The sequence below is a fragment of the Nipponia nippon genome, unplaced genomic scaffold (assembly GCF_047370975.1).
Source record: "Nipponia nippon isolate SJK-2023a ecotype South Korea unplaced genomic scaffold, ASM4737097v1 scaffold_4, whole genome shotgun sequence".
NCBI classification, from domain to species: domain Eukaryota; kingdom Metazoa; phylum Chordata; class Aves; order Pelecaniformes; family Threskiornithidae; genus Nipponia; species Nipponia nippon.
In genome coordinates, this window is record NW_028262358.1 from 99,643,565 (window position 1) to 99,667,595 (window position 24,031).

Consider the following 24,031-nt stretch of genomic DNA (forward strand, 5'->3'; position numbering starts at 1 on the left):
GTCTGGCTTCTCAATTTCTTCTTGTCCCAAGAGGTACCTAAACTACAGCTTCCAATGAAGCAATAATTCTTCTGGGGCACTGGGACAGAAATGCCAGTACAGAGATAGAGGGTGAAAGCTACCCCATTCACCATAGCTCTAATGATTTATGAAATGGTGGGGTTGTTGTAAGTTGCTTGTGTCCATGTGTTGCTCTCTACGATCTGCATAGCTGGCACAAGGAAGAAAATAGTATCCTCCTCTGAATACCTTGTGTGGGCCAGGCAAGGCAAAACTTGAGCTGGCTCTTAAAACTTCAGAAGGAAATACCAAGAAAAATTGAAGTCTCTTGCAGTAGCGTTAGCTTGGCTGCATTGCCAGTTCTTTACAGCTTGTGACATACATTGAGCATAAATAAAGCTATAAATCTCTGTTCTGTGATTTAAAAATAAAATTGATAAACCTGTTATTTTTATCTGATGTAATTTTAACTTTTCATTCAAATATTTATTCTACATTGACTGGCTTGAATATTCAAAATTATATTTAACCTTTTTTTTATGTAACGTGGATGGATACAGATACGCATACATAAAACGGAAGTATCTTTGTGTGTTCTTTTTATTGTAGGTATGTGTCATGTGCATTGGGATGCCCATATGAAGGAAACATCATACCAGCTAAAGTGGCAGAAGTAAGAGTGAACTTCTGGGTGCCTTTTTAATGAATCAAAAATACATTTTAAAATGTCTATAAGTAATGTTCTCTACTTAATCCTAAAAAGATCTCTAATGGATAAAATTTAAGGAAAACAAACACAAAACATAGTTAATACTAAAACTGGGTGCATAACCTCACTCAACCATATGCAGTCAAATCTAAGGAAAATGGTATGTTTGATTGTTATCAGTCATGAGGAAAAATATTATGTGCTATTTCCTCCAACGAGAAGGTAAGAAAATGCTTAAGGAAATAGACTCAAGCACGTATGTCAGTGGACTATGTTGTACGAGACGATGTGCAGCAGAACCCCTTGCAAAGGGGATCTGCTTTGAAATCCATTTTATGCTGTTATAAGCATACTGTGCTGTCAGCCACTAGAGCTACTGCTACAACCTTGTGCTTCTGGCGAGTGTCATGTGATTGACACATGAACCAAAACTCATCCCCAACATGATTTCCTGCTACTTAACTTGCTCTACTGCTATGGTGGAATAAGCTGCACCTTCCCTCCCCACCCCCTTTTCCCACTTAGGATAAAGGAGAAGAAGGATGATGTCTTAGTCCAGCCTTTTTTTCCAGCAGAGAAAGAGATGAGTGAAACACAAGTGTTAAATTTTGCAGGAAAGCAAAGAGGGCATGAAAGCTGAAATCAACAGTAGAGGAGAAAGCGGAGAGAATTCAAGAGGCACAAGGCAGAACACACTGGCCTTCCTCCTGGAGAAAGACTTGTCTTCTCTGTTACGCTTAATCACCTGCTTTTGGTGAGCTAGCAGAATCTCCAAACCACTAGCAGCTAGTCAACATTTGTCTGATGTATTGTGTTCTGCGTGTGTGGCTTTCAGGTCCTGTTCTCCTGCATCTTCTTCTAGCATACATTCCAGATGGAACTTGTGATAATACTTCTCCCACAGCAGCCACATATATTCACCAAATTGGAAAGTACTCAGTATTTCTAAATTAATTGGGTTTAATATGAAGTGAAAGTTAGAAGTGACACAGCTTTAGTTAGAGCGGTGATGACAGATTCAGCTGTGCTGTTGGTAAATTGCTTACTGCAATATCATGTTCCCCAACAGGCTTCTTTCCATGTGTTGCTTGTTTTTTAACTACTCTCCTTGTGCAGAAGAGCTTCTTTTCAGTTTGCCAGTGGGAGTGCTACTTAATGCTTCAAACCTGCAAACTTTCACTCACGCAGATATTTTATTTTCCGTCTTCATCCTAATAAGTGTCTTCTTGTGTACCTGTACAACATTGTGTATGTGTTTAAGAATAAAAGCTGCCTCATTAAAGTTATTGAGGCCCTGATTCAGCAAGCACTGATGTTCATATAGAAGCATCTGATTAGCTGTTAATGGATTTTACATAAACACATGCACTCATCCTTTGCCGAATCAGGATTATCAAAATTACTGGCCATGTTGCTAAACCTTTCAGAGAGCTGCCTCTCTGGTTATCATCTTTCTCAGGATGGGAGTGTGTGATTCTCTTGACTATGCATTGCAATCAGCAGCTATGACTGAAAGGTTTAGACTGTTTCTCCTGCAGTCAATGACAGTGACCAATTATTTTTTTTTTAACTGAAGAAAACCAGTTAGGAGAGGTGGCTCATTAACCAGACTACATGCATTTCTGGCTTACTAGGTACATAACTGTTTTACACATAGTTACCTAGTGAGTGCAAACTTCAGATGCCTTCAGACTTCTAGAAACCATCTGGTACATCCATATGGTTCTTTATTTAAAAAAAAAAAAAATCTCGTCTATTAAGATAAACTGCATAGTCCTTTTTTATCACTCTGCTTTTTCCTGAAATGGAGGCACTGTTTAACCATTTATCATCCTGTGGTTTGTGAATTTCAACCTTAGGCAAATAAGGCTTGAAAGTTGTTGGAAGCACTGTATAACATCCTCGAAGCCAGTTGTGTTATCCATTGTCTTCCAGGCATACACTTGGCTGTTTTTGTCTTTCTGCCTGCTTCTTTCTCCCCTTAGCTTCCTTTTAACTTAGAGCAGTGAATTCATATAAGTATTATCTAGCATACAGGCTGATGAGGCTACAGGAAATGTGCCTATTCTTATTTGAATAATGTTGGATTATTACAAAGTTTCCATTACAGCACAAGGGCTGCAGTGTGTTTTTATGTTGTTACTTGCTTAAAATCATCTGTAACTCGATTATGACCTTTTGTATTCAGTTTATAGTTTTAAGTATTATTTCCAGCAGTAGGATTGTTCACATGCCTAAGGGGTTGCAGTGTTGGGTCACCAGGTCCCATTTTGATCAATGCTTGGTGTCAGGTCAGTGCTCCCAAGGGGAGTAGTGCAAGACTCATGCATAGTAAAACTGCTCAGTGGTGCAGAACACAACCCTGTTCAATCAACAAAGCTGCAAGCTCGTACTCACATTCTGATTACACTGACAAAACAGTGTGTTCTCTTCTCCCCCACCCTCCTCCCAAAGATCCACATTGAAAACTTACAAAACTATAATGGGCTGCTTCCTACTATGGTAGGATAGAAAATCCAATATGAAAAACAGCTTCCAAGCATGCACATTCTTCTTGAAATTACATATAGATCTCTTTTTAAGGGTCACTTTAAGGTTAGATCGTGACAAGTCAGTGATGATGCTCAGCTTGTTAGCAGAGTTTCCCCCTCCCTTCTTTCATCTTTCAGAACTTTATTTTCAGAAGCTGAAAGACCTAAGGACTGAGCATGGGAAAGAAGTGAATGCAACATGATTTGTAGCAGTTTATATAGTCTCTTTGTCATCACTAAAATGCTCATCTAGAAAAATTTTGGATCATGAATGAAAAAGAACATGAGAAAAAAATGCAGTCTGCTTCTTCTACCCTCATCTTAAACAAAAATGGAAGTTTGGGGATTAACTAGAGGTAATCTACCACTAACTGCAGATGATCTTTTTTTTTTTCCTTGCAACAGTAGTCCAGTTAAAACACCTGCCCTGTGTTGATGATATAAAAATATGCTGCAAGATAGAATCTTTTTTGCAATCTGGTGAATGTCCCTTTTGTAAAGTGTATATTGAATTTATGTTGATGCAAACCAGGGGCTCTTTGACTTTAAAGCACAAAGAATTTTACTACCTTTGCAACAGTCATAGCACTTTCAAGCTTTAAGCAGAACAATTCAGACTACTTGAAGTTCTTTTTCAGCTGTTCTTTGAATTAAGCGAACAGCAATATTAATCCAGCACTTCCGAGACTGCTGGTGCAGCACTTTGTCAGCTTCCTCAGACATATTCACAGCAATCCCACTGATGAAGTCCTGGAATTGCTTTAACAGCAGAGTGCAGTGCAACTGAAGATGTCTTGGAAAAGGGTTGTATTTTTTCATTTCTAAACAGTTAATTTCCAGACTGGGATTCTGTTCCAGTGGAGTGGCCTTTCGGGATTGCTGATGCACAGTGAGGAATGCTAAAGGGGACAAACGTACTCAGCAACTGAAAATAAGGTGAAACCCTTTCCAAATAATTTCAACAAAACTAAGATGGAAAGATCTTACATTCAATTTCTAAAGCAATATTTTTGGTGCAAACCTAATTTTGTGCTTCCGAGTGTATGTCTCCATACAAATATTATGAAGCCAGATCTCAAATCTCTTACTCATACAAAGAACTCCTCAAAAAGGTAATTCTAGAAACATTTAGGGCTCTACTGACAAAACTAAGAACTATTTGTATAGGATTTTGTTTGGTATTAAGAAAAATTTTAAAACTTAAGGACTAGGATGTTAATTAAGTTACAGTTTTGCTTTGTTAGTATTTTAATGTTTGATTTCATGAAAAGCAAGCAAAATTCATATTAGCTACAACGTATTAAAACTTCAGTTTTCATTGATGTTTTCAGTGCCAAGAGAAAGCAAAATCAGGCTTCTTGTTAATTATTTATTGTCCCAGTTCAGCCATGTGCTTGGCTCCGTGTAATAAGCAAACAAAAGGGCAGGTCTTTACCCTGCACAACTTGTAAGCTGGAAAGTACACGGAGAAAACCAAACAGCTGGGAAATCCCCAGAGAGGGGAAAATGTTGGGAAAGGGCTTGACAGAAACTTAATTCATAATGTAAAATCTTGTTTATTTGGATTCTGTGGGACAGTCAAAAAGCAAGTTTTTGATGGATTTGGCTTGGTTGGTTATTCCATGTACAGAAGCAGAACTATAAATTTAAAATATGAGGTTCTATGGGATATTCTTCTTGGGTAACAGTTTTCAAGGATGAATAGAGGGTTTCTGATACACAGATCCATCTCGGTGGGTCAAACCCGGAAACCTGTGCAGAAGTGTGTCCTTTTTAATGTATGTTCTTGACCCTATTTTATATTCTTTGATCTTAACCTTTTCATGTTTCTCTGTTTCGGATCAGGTATCCAAGCGGCTGTACAGTATGGGCTGTTATGAAATCTCTCTGGGGGACACAATTGGTGTGGGGACTCCTGGAAGTATGAAAAGAATGTTGGAAGCTGTTATGAAAGAAATTCCTCTGAGTGCTCTTGCTGTTCACTGTCATGACACGTATGGCCAGGCGTTGGCCAATATCCTCACAGCCATCCAGGTAACTCAGGTTCTCATTTTATAGATATGATAGTAGTAGTCTTAGTTTAATTCAAATGCAGAATTTTAAAAATTTCAGCCTTAAAGAAATTACTAGGAAAGGAAAGAGGCACTCACTAAACTTTCAGAAAGTATTGCTCACACGTCAGATTGTCTACAGATATTACTGCTGTTGCTTTTGCAAGAAAATATCAATTCTTATCTACTTATTACCTTCAATTCCATACAAAATCACTAACAGTGGCGATTATTATATTCCATTGATTTTGGATGAATGAGGGAGATGATAAAATATATTTTTTTTCTGATGTCTCAGATTCCACTTAGGAACATCTGTATGTTCAATGTTCACTAAACTAAAATTACTATTTTACAGAGGTGTCTAAATATAAAATAGAATAATGCATAATTACATCTTGATTTCAGATGGATAAATCTAAATTATTGGTAATTATGTACACAGAGTGATCTAGATAATTTTATCACTGTTAACATGCCTTCAGTATGCTTTTTTGTTTGTATCAATTATGCCTTCTAAATAAGAGTAGCAACAACTTTATATCCTATTTAGTCTTCTTTCAAATCTGTGGCTAAATAATCAGAAATAGTTAATTTCCATAAGAGACATTTTTCCCTTTGTGTTTATATATTTTTAAGAATAGGGCACAATACAAGAAACAGACTACAAGTTCTAATGTAGTTTTGGTAAAGATATAATCTTGAAAAATATCTTAATGTGTACATGCATTCCTAAGGTGACCTATTTTTACTAAATGTTACAGAATCAAAAGCTGTTTACAAATTATAGGCCTTTATTGTTCTGTTTTATACTTAATAGCATCTTTTGCTTCCTTGCAATTCAGGCAGCCATTTTTAAGGTCAACTTTCCTTTGTCCTGACTTGTTATTTTGGCAGAGCTCATAGTATGTTGTTTAGAAATAACAGCAGTGTGTTAACAGTATTAGTGATACAAGCAACAAGAAGGAACAGGGAAATGTTTCAATATGGGAATCTCTGCAGGTATTTGATTAAATACTGAACGACAAAATCTGGTAAAAAAGGTTCTAACTTTTACTCACAGTGTTCACTATTGACCCTTACTCACTTGTACTGTTGCAAATGTGTGTGTATGTACCATGGGATAAATAAATTGCTAATTTCACAGTTAGCTTCAGTTGCAGATGTAATAGCTAAAAGCATGAAAACCCCTGAGCATGGGAGGAGTTCGCCATAAAAATACGTGAAGCATTGTTTTTCAAATCCTTCCTTAAAATAATTGCTGTCATGGTGCCTACTAAACACTGGCTATGCTTTGTTAACCCCAGTATTTGTTGTAAGTGATTCTTGTTTCAGGTTTACCTCCTGCTCCTATCTTTTTATTTACTTCTTAAATCAACTGTGTAAGAGTTAAAGGGGAAAAAAGCTCTTAGGTACCTAATGTGCAGTTCAGGCTAATTAACATGTAAATTCAAGAGAGCAATAGACCTAAAAAAAATCCCTGTGCAGCCTTCTCAGATTTCTGGGAAGCCAGGGGTGCCTGAGACCCACCAGAAAACTTCCTTATGTACTCAAATTCTGCTACAGTGCATGTCTGAAGGTGTGGTGTTTTTGGCTGAGCTGAGCTTGTCATAGATTTTGCCAAAAGTCCTTGATGAAGCAGGCATTACACAGTCTCTCTGACTGGCTTTGTGCAAGCAGCTCCTTGGCTCACTCTAAAGGTAGGTCCCCAGGCTCTTGGATCCTCAAATGGGGCTGGTACGTCACAACATCCTCTCCTGTCTCTGGTCAAAGAAACAAGGCAGCTAGCGGTACATTATAGCTAAGCAATACTGTTTCTAAAACAAGACAACTTTTACAGGTCAGCTGGATGGTAAAGTGCCAAAGCCAGTGGATCAGAGTGCCCAGGTCACTTCTAGCCCTTGCTGTCAGGCTTGCCTGTGCTTTCCTCTCTGCCAAAGAAACACAAAAGGCAAAGTACTGGAGTAAAACCCCTTGTCTTCAGCTCAGCAATTCATTTCATAGACCAGACTCTCCACAGACGCAATTCCTTACCCTTCCTCCTTTATGGGTCTGTGCGACTGACACAATATTTCATCAGGAGTGAAATGTGTTTGCAGGGTTATAGAAAAAATGGGCTACAGTTATTGTTTGAAAACAATTTTAAGTAACATTCAGCAGGCAAATTGCACTCTTCCTAAGACATTGCAGACTACGACCTCAGGCTGAGTACTATTGTATTGTATATTGTATTTCCTAAGAATTAATGAATGACAGCTGGAAAGCCACAAATCACTCTACACTAATTCAGGCATTGCTTCAGTGGGAGATCTCCTAGGAGTGGAAAGAGGTGCTGGTGATTCAGTAAGTGATTTTTTATACAGATCGCATTGTTCCATGCAGGATTATACTACCCAGAATATTTTCTTTTGTTTGGGGCTGATCCAAAGTCATCTAGAACTGACAGGCCGTATCTGTATAAGAAATTAGCAGGGAAGTAGTCTTGTAATTTTAGTATTCAGTTTTATGTGTGTTGTTTTAGCAAAAGGATAGGTAGTGAAAGATGGGAGAGAGATTAGCCAACTTTTAAAGGATAAGTAATTTTTTAACTTGTTGAAGTGAATAATATAAATAGAAAGCATTGCTAGAGAGAGGAAATTCACTTTCTTTTATGAAGAGAATCTGTGTAAAAATATGAGGAACATGAAGTGATGCTTCAGAACAAAACAGTAAACATGTAAAGTAGAAATATGACTGGCTCTTGGTTAAATGGTTTAATATTAAAATATCAGAGTATACAATTTACCAAAGAGACAAATTCAGAAAGTGGGAAGTGATGTGGCGATCTAGTTAGAAGTTGTGGTATTTTGAGTAAAATTACGTATGTGGGTTAGCTAATGTGACAAACACAGAATGTAGCTAAAAGAAGTAGTAAAACATTTATAGAAAATTGTTACAGACCTCCAAGGAAGGGTAAAAAGATGGGTCAGGAAACTTCTGTGCTGGAGAGGCCCCAATAAGGGAGACCATTGATCTGGGGAGATTTGAGTTACCTTGATAATTGACTTCCATAGCGTGTACAGAATGGGTAAGAAAGGGGAAGTTTTTTAATGGAAGTGATACAGAACTTTTTTCTTGCATAGCTTGTGTAGTTGCCAGAAATAGCTTTGTCTGTTTTCATAGCACATATCTGAACATGAGAAAGAATATGTGAAGAGGCAAAGAGGAGTTTTGACCAGCAGGGATACCTCAATGAATGAAACAATCAAATGGTAATCCCATAGAACTTTATCAAATTCAAATCACTATTGTAATTCATTAATGTAATCTGATCTCTACACTACTGGGATCAAATCCTAACTTAGAGAAAAGAAGAATCATACTCTCATGACTTAATTAACTAAATAGATTCTAGCCACTTTGGTGCATGCTGGAGAGACTAACCAACTTGCATATTTTTGTGGCTCCAGTTTACTTATGTAGTAAGGACTAGATTCACACAAAGGCAGTCACTGTTGGTATGGCTAAGTTTTAAGTGCCAGAACCAGGAGAGGAATCTGAACATAGATGCTGAAGTTCACGGTTTATTAGTTCACAAGAATCATTGTGTTACAGGAATAGAGTTCACAACAGCCAGAAGCTGAAATGGTAAAGCCTAAGTTAAGCAACCGAGAAAAGTTCGTGTTCAAAGTTCTCTTTTTCCATGATTCTTACGAGCTTACATGTGAAACCTTAGGTGAGAGGAATTTTCCACCCAAAACTGTCTCCTAGATATAAGTACCTAGCTTGTCCTTTTTTTTTTTTTTCAAACACAGGATTTGCTGTTTGTGGCTGTTAAGCTTTCCTGCAGTAACGGGCTGTCAAGACCCCCTTCAGCTGGTGGTTAGAGGCCAGCTAAGACCTTTTGTCCAGGAGTTGCTTGCTGTTTAGGAGCCTCAGTGGGGGCTCCCCCTCCTTCACTTGGGGGTGGCTTTAAACCTGAAACTCTTGTGCTTGGCCTCTGCCTGAGCTACCCTGCAGCAGTGTTGCAATCGCGCTTGCTCCCCGTCTTGTACCTCCCTGACTCTCACCCTCATCCTCATCTGCTGCCTTGACTTACTGGCTTAACCTCAGACTTGGCTCATCACTAGGGACCTGCTGGATGATCACTGGTCTGTGACTGATCTTGTTAACTGTCTCCAGACCTGATCCTGACTTTGAATTGCTGACTTAACTTCCTGGCTCATTTTTGGTGAGATTGCCACCACGGCCTGCCTAGCTATGACTCTTGGCTCCTCACTTGCCTTCCTTTATCTGCCTGAGACAGTCAAGTATTTAGAGGAGGGACTAGCAACCAATATCTTGAGCTTTAAGGATGGCTGTGAATGGCAGGTAGTGGAGTTGGTCCTGAGCTGGGAGATAGAGCAGTTGTGAGTTAGCAGGTCTCATGTGCTTTGATCTTGGAGCTCAGCTGGAGGCTTTGTCTACCAGAGAGGCAAGATACTGCCACTCAGTTAAATTCGGAAAGCACTTACTGGTGTCTGGGTGTACACAAAGCCCTAACAGTTCTGCACTGGGGAACTCTGTGGGGGTAAAAAAGAAGGGTCCAAAAAGTGAGCCTGAGGAATTGGTGTCTGTGTCTGAGGGGTATCATGAACTTCAACATCGCTTTTAGGTGCCAGACTACTTTCTCTGCCATTCTCCTCTTAAGTTTACGGACCTGTGTTTCTGGGACTAACTGACCTAAAAGAATATACCCATAATGATGAATTTCCAAATAAATACAGAATCTGTAAGAATATTTATGTATTAGAAAATTCACTTAGCATTTGTATCCTGCAGTCAGTTCTTTCACCTTTGATTTGCCCATCTTTAGTAGATGTCTGCAAGGATGCAGGGCTCATGCTAGCTTATCCCAATGAATGACTAGTATGTACAGCTAGAAGCCATGCAAGTTAGAGTAGCTGAATAGAATAGAATAGTGATAAAAAAGAATAATGGTAAAATGGCATGAAGGTATGGATAGCAATGGTGGGAAGTCAAATAGGAAGAAGGCAAATACATGTGTGTACTAGTTACATATAAATTGTTCTGGGGTTTCTGGTGGCGATTTGTTACCTTTTTACTGAGTTATGGATATAAGCATGCATGCAATCACAGTTTAATCTCTTGATTTAAAACAAAGAAACAGGATAATTTTTTGAAGTATAATTTTATGAAACTTAACTTTGTAAAAACTCATAAGCACGTTTTCCTTTGGTTTAGTTTTCATGAACTTTATGTCCTGATTTCTTCCTTAGATTTCATTTCCAAACAGATACAAAGTTAAAACCAGCAGGCTTCTCCTGGATTTGTGTTGAAATTCCCCCTTTTTCATAATTTTAATGCAAAGCCATAGCTGGGCTGTTATCTTTTGGATGGTTACTTGGACAGGGTCACAAAATTAAGAAAGACTTTAAACCCAGATGAGCTTTGTTGCAAAATGCTGTATTAGAGAGCGCAATGAGGACGTGATATAAGTAAAAATTAAACAGTAAAACTAAAACCTTTTGGTTTCCTGATTTTCTAAGTATGAAACAGCAATCAAAAAATCCACAGCATGCTGGGTAACAAAACCAATACTTTAAAAGCAAAGAAAGAAAGCAGGATTAATTTAAAGCGTCATTAATTCAGTTATGCACATTTATTTATGTGCTGATATAAATGGTCCATTTTGGAGGGTCAAAATTTAGGACTGCTTTTTATCTGCCTACAGTCTAGGTTTAACCAACATCTGAATTCCTTCACTTTCTCCCTGTAAAACAGAAAACAAAGTGTATGCACAAGCCTTAAATAAAGATTAAAAATCTTCTGTCCTTCTCCCATTGAGACCATCTACCATTGACTCCTATGCATTATGTTCATCATAGGTAGTTCAGCTTCTTCCTAATGACCATTGGCTACAGTCGTGGTAGGATTATAGATTCATTTATACATCTGCATCTCTCAACTCCTGTCTAACTCATTAGCAACCTAAAATTGGACATTCAAGATGGTATCAAGAAAGAAGGGGGAAAAAAAGACACTTGATAATTCTTTATTTGTAAGAAATGCTCTCTTTTTAATTCCCTGCAAAGCACAATCGTTCAGAGCTGTAGTGTAGTAGAATAAATTGACACTTCTGTTATAGGGTAGAGATGATAGATAAGCAACCATGAAAAAGTGTGAAGCCTTGCATGTAGTCATTGTGCTAGACTTGAGCTAGGAATTTCTCATGGAACAGTGAATATGAACTTCCTAGCTGAGGAAGGCAGTCTAGCCATATTTGTCTGTTGCTACACAAATCAAAAAATACTGGTTTTGGGGAGTTATGTAGTAACTGAGGAAATGAACTTGTATGTAGTGAGCTGCCAAAGTTCTTGCTTGAATAATACATTAAATACCACTAGGACTTTGTTTTATTATCAGCAGTGTGCTGGGGTACCCACTGCCTGGCAATGAAATTATTTACATCTAAACTAAGTTTTAAGAGAGCAAAAATAGTTATGACAGCTTAGTTAAAATTTCAACACTGTCCTAAAGACAGTTTTTTTTAAACCAATAGGGAGGTATTGTATGGAATTAATGAGATACAGGAGGCAGGAACCATAACATCTTGGCTTGTCTTTTCCTGATTCAACATGTCATTGTGCACATCATTTTTCTTGAATTTTTCATTGGTAAAACAGGAATAAGGCTCATCTCTTTTAGTTTGTGAAGTGCTAAAAATGTCTACAGAGGAAGAGCATCAGACAAGTACAAATTATTTTTGTGAAGTCTAGATTTAAAATTTATTTTTTAAATTGAAGTTTGAAAACTGAATAGATTTTAAGTTTGGTATAGAATGTAATTTTGAGATTAAAAAAGCTAAGATATATCAGTGGGCAGGTGATCAAAAATGATATAAGCCCAATCAAATTATCTGAGTTCTGTAACACTCCATTTCGTTTCCCCTGCACAGCCTGGCACTCTGAAGAATTTATGTAGCTCAATGTGAGGGTAGGAAAGATTTGCTGTATGAAACAAGCACATATTTAGGAATCTTGGAAAAATGTTAATATTTTTGCATTCCTATTTTGAGAAATGCGTAGAAATGGAAAGGTTTCAGAAGACCCCACAAGTTTGCTTTCCTCTGCTGTTTACAAAGATATGCTAGGAAACTGCAGAAGACGTAACAGAGATCTCCAGAAACTAATTTTAAGGTTCAGATAGGGAAACATTAGAAAACACAGCTTGACTGAGAATAGCTGTACGAGATTCAGGAAGGGCTGGTCATGCTTCAGTATTTCACTGGAATTCTTTGAGGCAGTCACTGCCAAAGAAGACAAAGGATATACGGTGGCCATCATATGCTTTGATTTTTCAGAAAATAATTTACAGTGTTCTGCACTGGAAGTTAATATTAAGGCGTGGAGGCATGTAATAATTGGAAAGTTGGCTAAATGGCAGGAAACAAATGGAGTTATGAAACGGAATTTCTTCAAGCTGGAAAGCACCCATCAGCAGGGTTGTGGAAGTATTAGCCTGTGGGTCACAGGTTTTCCTGCTTAAATGAATAATTTGCAATACCATAATGCTCACGTTAAGGGCAATTGTTCTAACTTGTAGAAATTAAATTTTTCAAATTTTAGATTTCCATTGTGAGAAACAGGATAGCTAGCACAATTTGTAAGTGTAATTCTAAAACATGCAAAAGAAGAAGTTTGGGATCAAAAGTAGGAGTATAGGAATACATGTAATTTTGGGTAAAGCAAGAGATTATGTATGACAACACACCTGTCCTTTTAAATAAGTGCCTTCCTAGAGCTTTCTACTTTTGGATTTCTCTAGGAACTAATTTATCCTAGGCACTTAACAGGTATTTTCTGGATTTTAAAGTGTAAACAATACTTTTGAATTATTTGTCAGCAAACTAAAAAAGCTGTTAGCAATAACACAAAATTCTTTAGAAAACATTAGTTTGTATTTTTCTGTTTCCTTTTATTCCCTTTGCCTCATAGAAACAACATAGCACTTAGGTAAAGCTAGCAATTAAAAAAATCAGATGTCTGAGCTGAAGGAGTACGTGATATTAGGAAAGAAAAGAGTGAGTAGAATTGATTAAGATGGAAAGCTAACAAGACAGAAGTGAACAAGACTGTGTATTTGAAAGCAGATAAGTTAAGGGGAAAATGGCAGGTGAATTGTGAAAAGGTACCAGACTGCAAGGTTTCTGTGAAAAAAATTAAAAAGAGGGTGTGTGCTTTAGGAAAGTAGAAACACACTTGCGTTTTATCAAATAATACTGCTACTATAAGTAGTCAGCTAGTTACTTTTGTAAGTGAAAAAACATACCGCACAAATGAACAAATCAGACCTACATATGGGAAGAAAATGAAAACATAGGCATTCATACTGAAAATCTGAGAGATGTTTTCCAGTATTTTCTCTGTTCTTTCTGGTTTTTGTTGGCCTTTTTATAGGTACTGGTTTTACATTGTTGCAGTGAAATAAGAAAGCAAGCAAATGAACAAGCAGTACCACTAGTGCTCTTTTCTCAGATGAGTACAAAAGAAGTAGCAACCCTAACTTTTTTGCTTTCTGCTGCTTTTTGCAGGATGTGCTTAGTCTGCAATTTCTGAGGAGCTGAAAGTTTTTGACCTTTCTCTCTATGCTTCAGAAAAACTTGAAAGCCTGGTAGTTCACAAATAAATTCCTCATTGCTATTATTACAACTGTTATACTATTACTACAAAAAAAAGTTTAAACAGTAGACTTTGTTTCAAGATTTTTATTTTTTGAACTTTTTAGCATAGGAAAGGTAATATATTTGTTATTGTATACTGAAATAGCAGCCAGAGTTCCAGAGGCAAAGATATATTTACATGCATATACCAATAGGTAGCCTGTATGTTTCTGTGTTTTTTGTTTTTTATTTTAAATGGAACTTAATATAATGTAAATGATTAACAAATGATAGAAATCTACATTGTTCTAGCTGCCTCTAATATGATGATTGAATTTCAGAAGCTTTCAACCCTAGTTACTGAACCAACAAACCTCAAGTCTAAGTCTGTTTCAGGATACTAATCAGACCAAGAGAGATCCTTCATCAGTTATAGACTATTCTCATCTCCAGATTCCCTCACTAGAGATGACTTGGAGCAGTAGACACAACTTCCCTTTGGCTTAAAATCAAACCTCAATTGTCCTTTAAAACATTTTTAAACCTTGAATTTCTCATGCAAATCTATGCGTCTCTCTTTATATCTCTGCAAGTTCATACAGATTTATCACCCTAGGTCTAAATAGAATATGAATGGAGAAATCACTGCAGCAACTAGAGAAATAAAATCTGAAGTGCTGTTAGTTTTCTGTCTTAAAGCCAACGATAATTTCTGTACTAATAGCATTGAAGCTGTGGATTTATAGAAAGAATGAATTTAGCCCAAATATTCTATGCTCTTTTCTCTTTTTCTGGGCTTGCATCTTCCTTGCCTACTTCTAATTTTTTCTTGGAATGATATTTTATTATAGCTTCCTATTCACATCTAAAATGCTTTCATTTCTGAGTTTCCCATCCTCTAAGTGACGTTCATTTGCACATTTCATTCTTCAGTGTCAGTGGTATGTTCCAATTTCAGCTTCATTTCCGATTCATTAAATCTAGAAGCATTCAGGCCATACTGATTTGGTTGACCAGTACCTAAAAGGCATTCTAGTATTGCTTCCATTACTGTGCATCTGTCTCCTCTTGTGAATGAACTTCTTCCCATGCAAAAATAAACAGATGCAGAGAATTTCCTTGAAACGATTCTTAGGTCTTCATCAAATTCTGTTCTGGTGCATCATTCTGTAGTTGTCGTATCTGGAACTATAGTTTGTAAAAGGGAAAGAATTAGTATTAATAGAACACAAGAAGACAAATTTGTCTTATTTCACCTTTTGCCAGCTAATAAGAGGCTTGCAAAGTTGTGCTTGCAAACAAGGCTCACACAAAATAGCACAGAATATAATTTAGATACAAACCCAGCAGATTATAGGCCCATTTGAGGGCCTATAACACTCTTTACAGACTGCTAGTGTCTACTTCCCCTCTCCTTTGTTCTCCTTTGTAATGCCTTTTTTGCCATTCTGTGCCTCCTTCAATGCTTAAGTGGAGTAAATGTGCTGCTGGCAGCTGGCTGGCAAGAAGGGAGAATGATATGAACAGATACTGTGCTCCTACATTCACCTAAACCTAATATTTTCACTGGCACTTATGTTAATTTTTTCCTCTCTTTCACTGTTTTCCTAGTCATTGTTTGATAGTTGTAAGTCCATATAGCCAGAGCAATAGTCTTTTTACAGACCTCCTTTTATCATCCCAACTGTGTCTTGTTTAACTTGACTATTTAAATGCTAAGAGTCAGCATCATCCAGTTCTGAAGTGGACTGGGCAGTAACCCAGCTCTTTCTGTTAGAGACAGACATTCATTTTTTTGGACTAGAAACAAATTACTTCCAAATGCTGGAAATGTAAGAAGGCTTTTCAAAAAAGGTTTTCAGGTGTTTATAGAACAAATTAGTATAAAATAATTTTCAAAATGCTAAGCCCAATTTAAAATAAATATTTAATACTTTCAGGAGTTGTGAAAATATAGCACTAGAAAACTGAAGTCACTGATCTGTAGCACGCATAAAAATATGATGAGAGCACACTGGTGTCAAATTCCCCATGCATTTTTCTATTGTGCCTCAACTGGATTGCATGCATGAAAAAGGTAGTATTTGGGTTTTTTTTACATGAGACTACATGGCTGGCTCTAGGTTTGATGAGATGACTGCCTGTAACAATCAGAAATTGAACTGATTAACTGTTATTTTAGAACAGTTTTTGATTCAATTCCTGAAAATCAGAGTCTAGATTATCAAGGTGACTGGAAAATGAAGAGTTTTCATTGGTTTGAAGGTTGTTTTTTATGCCTCATTCAGTATCACATAGGCACTCTCTCATTCACAGAAAGACAAGCTCGTTCTCCACAGCTGTTACCTGTCCCTTTTGATTTTATGGTGTCTTGCTTGTCTCTCACACACCTTCCAACTTTCATAACAGATGAAATGGGATTTCCACAGATAAGTGCCCTACACAACTGGCTCATCTCAGTTGCTCCATCCTTGCAAACCCATCCCATTCTCCCTTCTCAGCACCCCTCCCACAGCATGCATTTCTTCATCAATTTCTATCTCATCAGCTGTCACATTAATTTTAGGTACAAGACTGCATGTCTGCATAGACTTTGCACTTCTACAGTGGCTATATCACTCCTTGATATGAAAAGCTTGCATCCACAAAGTCAAATTCTTACCCTCCAAAACAAGGTCAGCATTTCCAGATTGCCAACTATGAACGATCCCTAAATGGTGCTAGTTCCAAGACCGTGCCAGAAATTGTTTGGTGGAGTGCTACCTGGCCAGGCCAAAGCTGTGCTGGGCACTGTGTCAAGAGTTACACACAGTGGACAATCGAGTTCAGTCCTGACACCATTTAGTTTACTAGACATTTATATATATATATGTATATAGCCACAAAAGAGCACAAGTTTCCTGGGTATTAACAGCACAAAAGAGAGGTTTTTGCTGTCATTCCTAGTGGCGATTCGAGGATGTCTCAAAGCTGAGATTTCAGGGGTTCTGGTCAGCTCTGAGTGTGCTCCGTGCTGCTGGCGTCCCTGGGGATTTCACTGCAGAGCTCCTACAGGTCTTCCTTAAACATCTGTACACTGCATCCATCTCTGTGGCTAAGGTGGGACTCCCCACGTTACACATCCCCATGTATGGGGACATCCCCCCAAGGAATGGGGACATGAGAACTTGAGGAATCTATCACTATTTACTAGTGTGACACATTTAGGTGTGCATGCAAGTTGTTCTGAAAAGCTGGACTGTTTCGGCTAAGCTTTTCCACAGCAGTGTAGTTCAGGGCAGATACACACCCCACAGGATATCAACTTGATTAGTAAAAGATTGGCAAAGCTCTAAGCAGCTTACCATAGGATCTGAATATGGAAAATGTCAGCCAGTCTTTATAACTGACATGGCTAACATGCCAATTTAAATTAAATTTCTCATTTAAATACACCACAAAAATCAGTATCTATATTTAAACAATAGTAATCCAAAACATGTTCTAGATGAATACTAGGTTTATGTTCATTAGACACCTATTCATTCCTGTGATTAAGATGTACTTATGATGATGATGATTCTAGGATATACAGTTTTAGAAAATTTCTAATATAGAACATATGAGTATGCCAGTAGTTGTGTATCTAGCTTTGTGTTTTCAGCTAGTCTCCTTCTCAATTGACTGTGGTACAGTCTTATTCCTTGTGCTTTCTCTTTGTTTGGAGCTTACAGGCTGCACACTAAAAAGGTACATGGTGCAGTGACAGAAATAGCATAGAGTATTACAACACATTTTTAAAAACAACTGTGAAAGAAAAAAAGCAAAAGTTTAGTGAGGATATAATTATTTTAAGTACCTTTAAAAACAGGTTTTTATTCAGGATTTAATTCCTCATTCAATTTTCATGGTATTTTGAAAAGAAATTATTTCTGTCAGAGTTGCTTGACTTGTTTTTAGAAATTCTCCCTATAATCATATTGCACTTTAATCAGGCTGTGACTCTGTGTACCTCAGCTAGAAGAAGACAAATGGCTTTTAGTCATGTGTATTTTTCTACTCAGTGGAAATGACTCCCCCTCCCTTTTTACCTTTAAGTATTTTTTTTTAAAGTTTATCAGCAAGTGTAAAATAAGGACAGAATCACTACAGTTCTTCCCACTTGGAAATGATTGTTTCTTTTCTTTACCTTTCGTTATTTGTGAGTGTGTTTATTCTAGTTTCTGTCTGAAAAAGAGGGTATGGCATGGAACCTGACTTTCAGACCCAAGCAAGGGTCAGAGAAGTTTGCCATGGCAGGAACAGCCCTGGGAAATCACAAATCCCAGTGTCTCCAGTAGGGAAGCGTAGTGTTTACAGGATGATGCTTCCTTCCGTTTTGGGCAGCTCTACAGACAGCTGTGCTGAGGGGGTGGAACTAAACCTCTGGCCTTTCTTGCATATTTATGGCTCCTCAGAACCAATTTTCTTATCATCCAGCAAACAATGAAGGAGGGAGAGTTACTTCCTATTGCTGAGATACATCAGGTGGCTTTAAACAAGCTCTCAGGGTGTTTTCTAAGGTAAATAAAACTGCAGAAAATCCGGAGATACTATGATCAGACAGACTGGAGTTCCTGAACTCACTCTAAATGAGTGTGTTGGGTGGATCTTTGTAGCCGTATGAGAACAAGTGACCATTTGCGTAAGTGGAATAAGTCAAAGATGACTCTTCTGTTAAGACAGAAACCAAAACTGATGCAGTACTTAAAGTATGACAATCATCTTTTCTTTCTGTGCTGTGCAGAAGCAACACTGAACCAGTCTCCTGAGTCAATTCATTTGTCATTTATCTTTTTTGTTCTTTTGAAATATTACAGTACAAATTGAAACAGCCAGGCTTTCAGAAATAAAAACTTTTTGATCATTTTAAAAGATAAATGAATGATAGTTTTATATACTCCATAGTTTTTGCCAGCTTGCATATTTTCCTGTTTATTTAATTTTTTTCTCCTTTGTTGCTTAGTGCAAGTGCTATATGGTGACAGATTGTCAGAGGCAAATGATGTGATTTGCTTAACACAGAGTCCTTTCAAACGCATAAAGTAAACAATTATAGAAAGAAAGATTTTTCTCTGATCCATGTTCATAACAGTAAGATTTTGCTTGCACTGAGTTGCAACAATAGGCAAGAATTTTTAATTTGATGTAGTATCTTTTCCTCTGAAGAATAAACTGAGCAAACAGAAAAAAACTAGACTTAGCAAGGCAATATAATGTGCATCTATAGCAAAAGATAAGATGCTAAGTTGAATGCCTTTTTAAACAAAAGTGTTCTGGCTTTACTCTTGGCAGATATATTGGATAAGCAATTTGCAACTGTCTTTTTTAAAAAAAGAAACTTTATTCACAAGAAAGGAAAAAAATTTGCAAGACATTACATTTTGTGGCTCCCCACCTTAATGCTACCACTTAATTAGTCAAAGTATTGGAAGGGAAGATTCTTTTGGAGGTATTGTAATGTGATGAGGTATTGTAATGTGATGAGGTATTGTAATGTGATGAGGTATTGTAATGTGATAAGGTTTTGTAATGTGATGAATATTACAAAGTTGATCCAGTTATAATGAAATAGTAGAAGCTGAGAAACTGTCACACTTTTTTTTAAAATTTCCTGCATTATGATGAAAATCATGGTGAAAACTTTATTTGAAATAGAGATTCACACTGCCTATGGTGTCCAAAAAGATGCTGTATTTGATTGCATCTTTTTGGTCACATTACTGTAATTATTAACTGTTTAATCCCATCCTGGAATTCTACTCAGGACATTATATTTTAGCACAAAATGGAAAGTTCTACTTCCTTGAAATTATATAGATGAATGACTAAAACATATATTCCAGAGCTCTTAAAGGGCGGTTGCTCCTTGGTTCTGAATCTTTGCAGGAGATGCTGTATTTTCCAACAAGACCTTAGTGGTCCCATTTGTTAAATACATTTGTCTGAGTCTTGAATGAAATTAAGCATGTGCATAGCTGTTTGCAAGTTCAGGGGCTATTTAGTGAGAATGAATTTTAAGGAAAAAAGTACCGATAGAAATAATACACTATTTTTTGTTAAAAAAGATGTAAAAGGGAATAATCAACTTGAAAGAAAACAGAAGTATCTAATACTTTATTATACCATAAAGCCTACTGCAATATTGCCATAACTTTTTGCCTAATTAATTGGGAACATAGTCTTTAGTTCCTCTAGAGAATGAGGTGTGCAAGAATGAATACGTTTGGTTTTGTTGTTGGGTTTTCTTTTATGGTTTTTGAAGTCATATTTTTTCCCTTGCAATGATTTTCAGAACACAGATACCAATGAAGAAAAAAAGAAGCAGTATAACTACTGTAAATATTTTATAAAATGTCCATCTGAAGCTCCTCAACCTCTGGTAATTAGAGGCCATACTGTGGAGATTGACAGGGTAAATTACCAGTTAATGTTTACACAACAAAACATATGCCCAGTACAATATTCTACACTGATGTTACTGAAACCAGAGTCCGGAAATGTATGGTGGAAACAAGACGTGGTACTTTTCTTGGGCCAACACAAACAGCAATTACAGCACAGTGTGAGAGAAGTCATAAGAAATACTACTGCATATCAGTAGTTCAACAAAGTCAGCACTTTTGTGTAATTGCAGGGGAAAAGGGCTGAAAAACATTACAGATCTCAGCAAGAAATGGCCCTTTATACTTTTAAACTGATCCTTGATAAAACAATGCTGGGGTCATGAGAAGGCTACTCTGCCAATTTTGCTTCACTGTGGGATCCATTGACATCTGGCTGAGCTGCGGAAGCTGGAAAACTTCTTTAATATTCTCTTGACAGTAAAATGGACATGTGGAAAACATTCTAATCTGTTAATCTTTGGTGCTCCTGAAGAAAAAGGACATTTGGCTTTATACTTCGTGATGATAAATATTAAGTCTCCAGATCTAGCTGTAAATAAAGTTAAAAGCCTTTGAATGGAGAATGCAGCTCTTATTTTCCAAATATGGGAGAAGATGGATATGCACCTGTGTAATCCAGATCATGTAATAAATGCCAGGAGGTTTTTTCTAAGGGTAGTTTACCATACGTCTTGGCAATCCACTTTTCTTTATGTGAGTGTGTTTTGTCAATGAATATTAGAGAGCAGAATCTGTGAACTTCCTTACGTCCTACGTACTAAAATAAAACATTGTTTCACTCAGGGGATTACGAAAATAGAATTAAGAGAGATGCAAAATAGTAGTTATGCCTGAATAAAAAGTGCAGGTTTTATTTAACAGCATTAACTATACAAATTATTTTTGGCCTAGACTTTAAATCTAATATGCAGTGATAGTGAATGATGGAGATACACGTCTATTCAGCTTGAGATAGGATGCACCATTCTTCATTTCTGTTGTGAGAGGTATCTCCAGAAATGAGAAGAGGAATCTCTCACATTAGAAAATAACTGCTATGAGCATATACTATGTATTGTAAGTATGAAGCGTATATTGTGTATATTAATATAAAATGAAAAAGATACCATGGATTGTGGAAAAACTAAACTATAATTCAAAATTCTGCACATCCTTGTAGTACATTTTGAATTAATCTGAACAACTAAAACAATGCATAAAGATAACACTTTTATATACTTCATGAAAGTTAAAGTGATTTCCCAGTTCCAAGTAGCAAATTATATCATTATAACACATGCACCCTGTTGGAAATGTGTGACTTCCTTTAGAAAACTTCAGGTGTCTTCTCTTGCAAAATAAGTAGCCTTGGGAATTAACAAAGCTGTTGCTTTTTTTTTTTCCCCCCAAAAAGATGAAAACCATAACAACAGTTAAAAAGATGAAAACAGACTTGTTCTCTGATACAATCAGCTCCTTTTCTTTCTGCCTGCTTATTAATAAATTCTGATATTTCGTTGATTGTTATTGAGATTTGCAAGAGGAGTCAAATCTATGAACTCCAACTGCAGGTTAGAACAACTACTACTACTACTACTACTACTGATACAGTCTGGAAGTCCATGCCCTTGCTCAAGCGAGCTCCCAGTGAATAATGATTTCAGTAAAGTAAAAATTAGTCCAATCCACTTTTATACAGTTGAGGAGTTTCAAGAGATCTGAGTCTGTATAAAATACCAGACTTTTCTAAGAAGTTGAACTTCGCTGCTAGAGCTTTAAATCTTGCTGTTGCATAAGGAGATTGAAAGTGCAGCAAAATCTGATTGAAAAGTGGAGGGGCAAAGATGAAGTTAGGGAGGGGCTGGGTTTCTCAGGGACATGCACAGGACCGACCACCATCCTGGTGTTTCTGAAATAGCTGAAAACTTAAGCTTCAGCAGGATCTTCCTTTTAGATGTTGCCATGTGTTTGTGAAGCACAGGGCAGTTTGGTTCTCAAATGAGAAAAAGTCATAGGCAGGAGTTTTGTGGTTCACTGCCTGGGTGTCCCACATTACCCAATAGTTAGGACATTTATTCAGAAGGAAGGTGAAGAAAAAACCTGAGCCCCAGGTAGGATAGTATCACTGCTAGACTATTGGATGTATTTGTATTTGGATGGGGGGGAAGTTTAGCTCCACTGTTGAATCTGCTCCATTTCTAAGTCAGCTAAATCTTTCTGGGATGGTTCTTGAGAAGGGGGGAAAAAGAAGTTTGACTCTAGCCTAGCTTGATTCCTATTAAATAGGTGAAATGCAAAGGAAGATGTTATAATAGTTACAACAGTAACCTGAGCAACTCTCTGGAAAGCATAGGTACTGACATCAGAGAAAAAGCCTTGGAAGCATGAGATAGGAGTGGTCATCTACTTTAAATTGTAATGTGCAGCAGATCATTTAATATGTTGTTACTGCCATCATGTTTGGGATAGTAGCCAAAACCTTTAGCAGACGTGCTGGTATGTGGCAGAGACAAGGGAGACTTGGAATGAAGGATATTTACCAACTGCTCCCTCTCTTTGTATATCACTGCATCCAGGAGAAACAAGTGTAGGTGTACTTGTCAAGGTGTGAGTGGGAGCAATACTAAAAGCCACTAATATCTGAAAAGGTATTTTCACTCTAAGTGTGGAAGCTCGTTATGCAGTTGACATGGGGAGCACTGGGTGAAGCTGAATTAGTTGTGGAAGCAAGTGTCTTTGTACTAGAACTAACAGGCATCAATCTTAGCTACACAGAGGAATGCAGAGAGGAGGCTGACCTTAGCATACATTTTCAGACCCCTGAAGAACCCATTAGAATTCTTGATGTCATGTTGGAGTCCCCTCCACCCGTGTTGGTCCACTGAGCTTCCCCAGCTTCCATGCCAAGGAGCCAGTGGTGGTTTTCAGGCTTTGAAGACCACACATGTTGTATGGGTGATCATCCCCAGAGAAGGAGCTGATACTTCTGTAGGACTCCACAGCACATCTGGAGATGAGCCCCAGGGATGCACAGGAGGTCCCCATTTTTGCTGACTGGGTGGCAGGTGGGTGTGATTTCAGAGATAATATGGGGAATGAAAGTCAAAACAAAGTGGTTTTTGTGGGTGGGTGATGTTCCTGGCTCTAGGGGAGTCAGGTGCTGCTGTGTGAGGGCTCTGGCTGAATTGAAGTCAGATGGGATTTTAAATGCTGTTACCATTTCATTCCTTTAGATACCCTGATGCTGACATACCATACTGCTACCATGGAATGAAATAGTTCTGCTCTGCTTTCCCAACTTTCTTATAAAAGCCATCATTGCTACAAATTTATTTTATAAAAATAGATGTTTTCTGCTACCCACCTATTTTGTTTGCTCACATTGGTACAAACTGGTGTCCCCTGCCACTTGGTGCATCATGCTGGAAGTGTTATGGCTATACACAGTGAGGGAAATTAGACCTCCAGGAACAGTTTTGGCCACCCAGCTTAAGCCGCAGAATGAATCAACAGAAATTTGTCTTCCAGTAACTAGAAGGGTTGGGAGTTGGCATAAGCTAACCAGGACTGAACAATAAGATCAAAAGAATTTGTAGTGTCTTTATAAGGTATAGATACCAATAAAAGGTGTACCCAAGACAGATGAACTAGGTTATATGTTCCCTGAATGTCGGAAAAAGTAGCCCTTTCAGATA

The 24,031-nt window shown here is 37.5% G+C and overlaps 1 protein-coding gene across 2 annotated transcripts in view; it reads left to right on the forward strand.

The window, feature by feature from the left end:
- HMGCLL1 (3-hydroxy-3-methylglutaryl-CoA lyase like 1) overlaps nt 1–24,031 on the forward strand; it is an 86,638-nt gene that overhangs the window by 43,924 nt on the left and 18,683 nt on the right. Inside the window, exons 6-7 of one of the 2 annotated variants that reach the window (XM_087776885.1) lie at nt 610–673; nt 5,086–5,274. In XM_087776885.1, coding sequence (XP_087633011.1) covers nt 610–673; nt 5,086–5,274 — 253 coding nt within the window. The remainder of the gene's footprint in view (nt 1–609; nt 674–5,085; nt 5,275–24,031) is intronic. The other variant, XM_087776886.1, reaches the window with a different exon arrangement.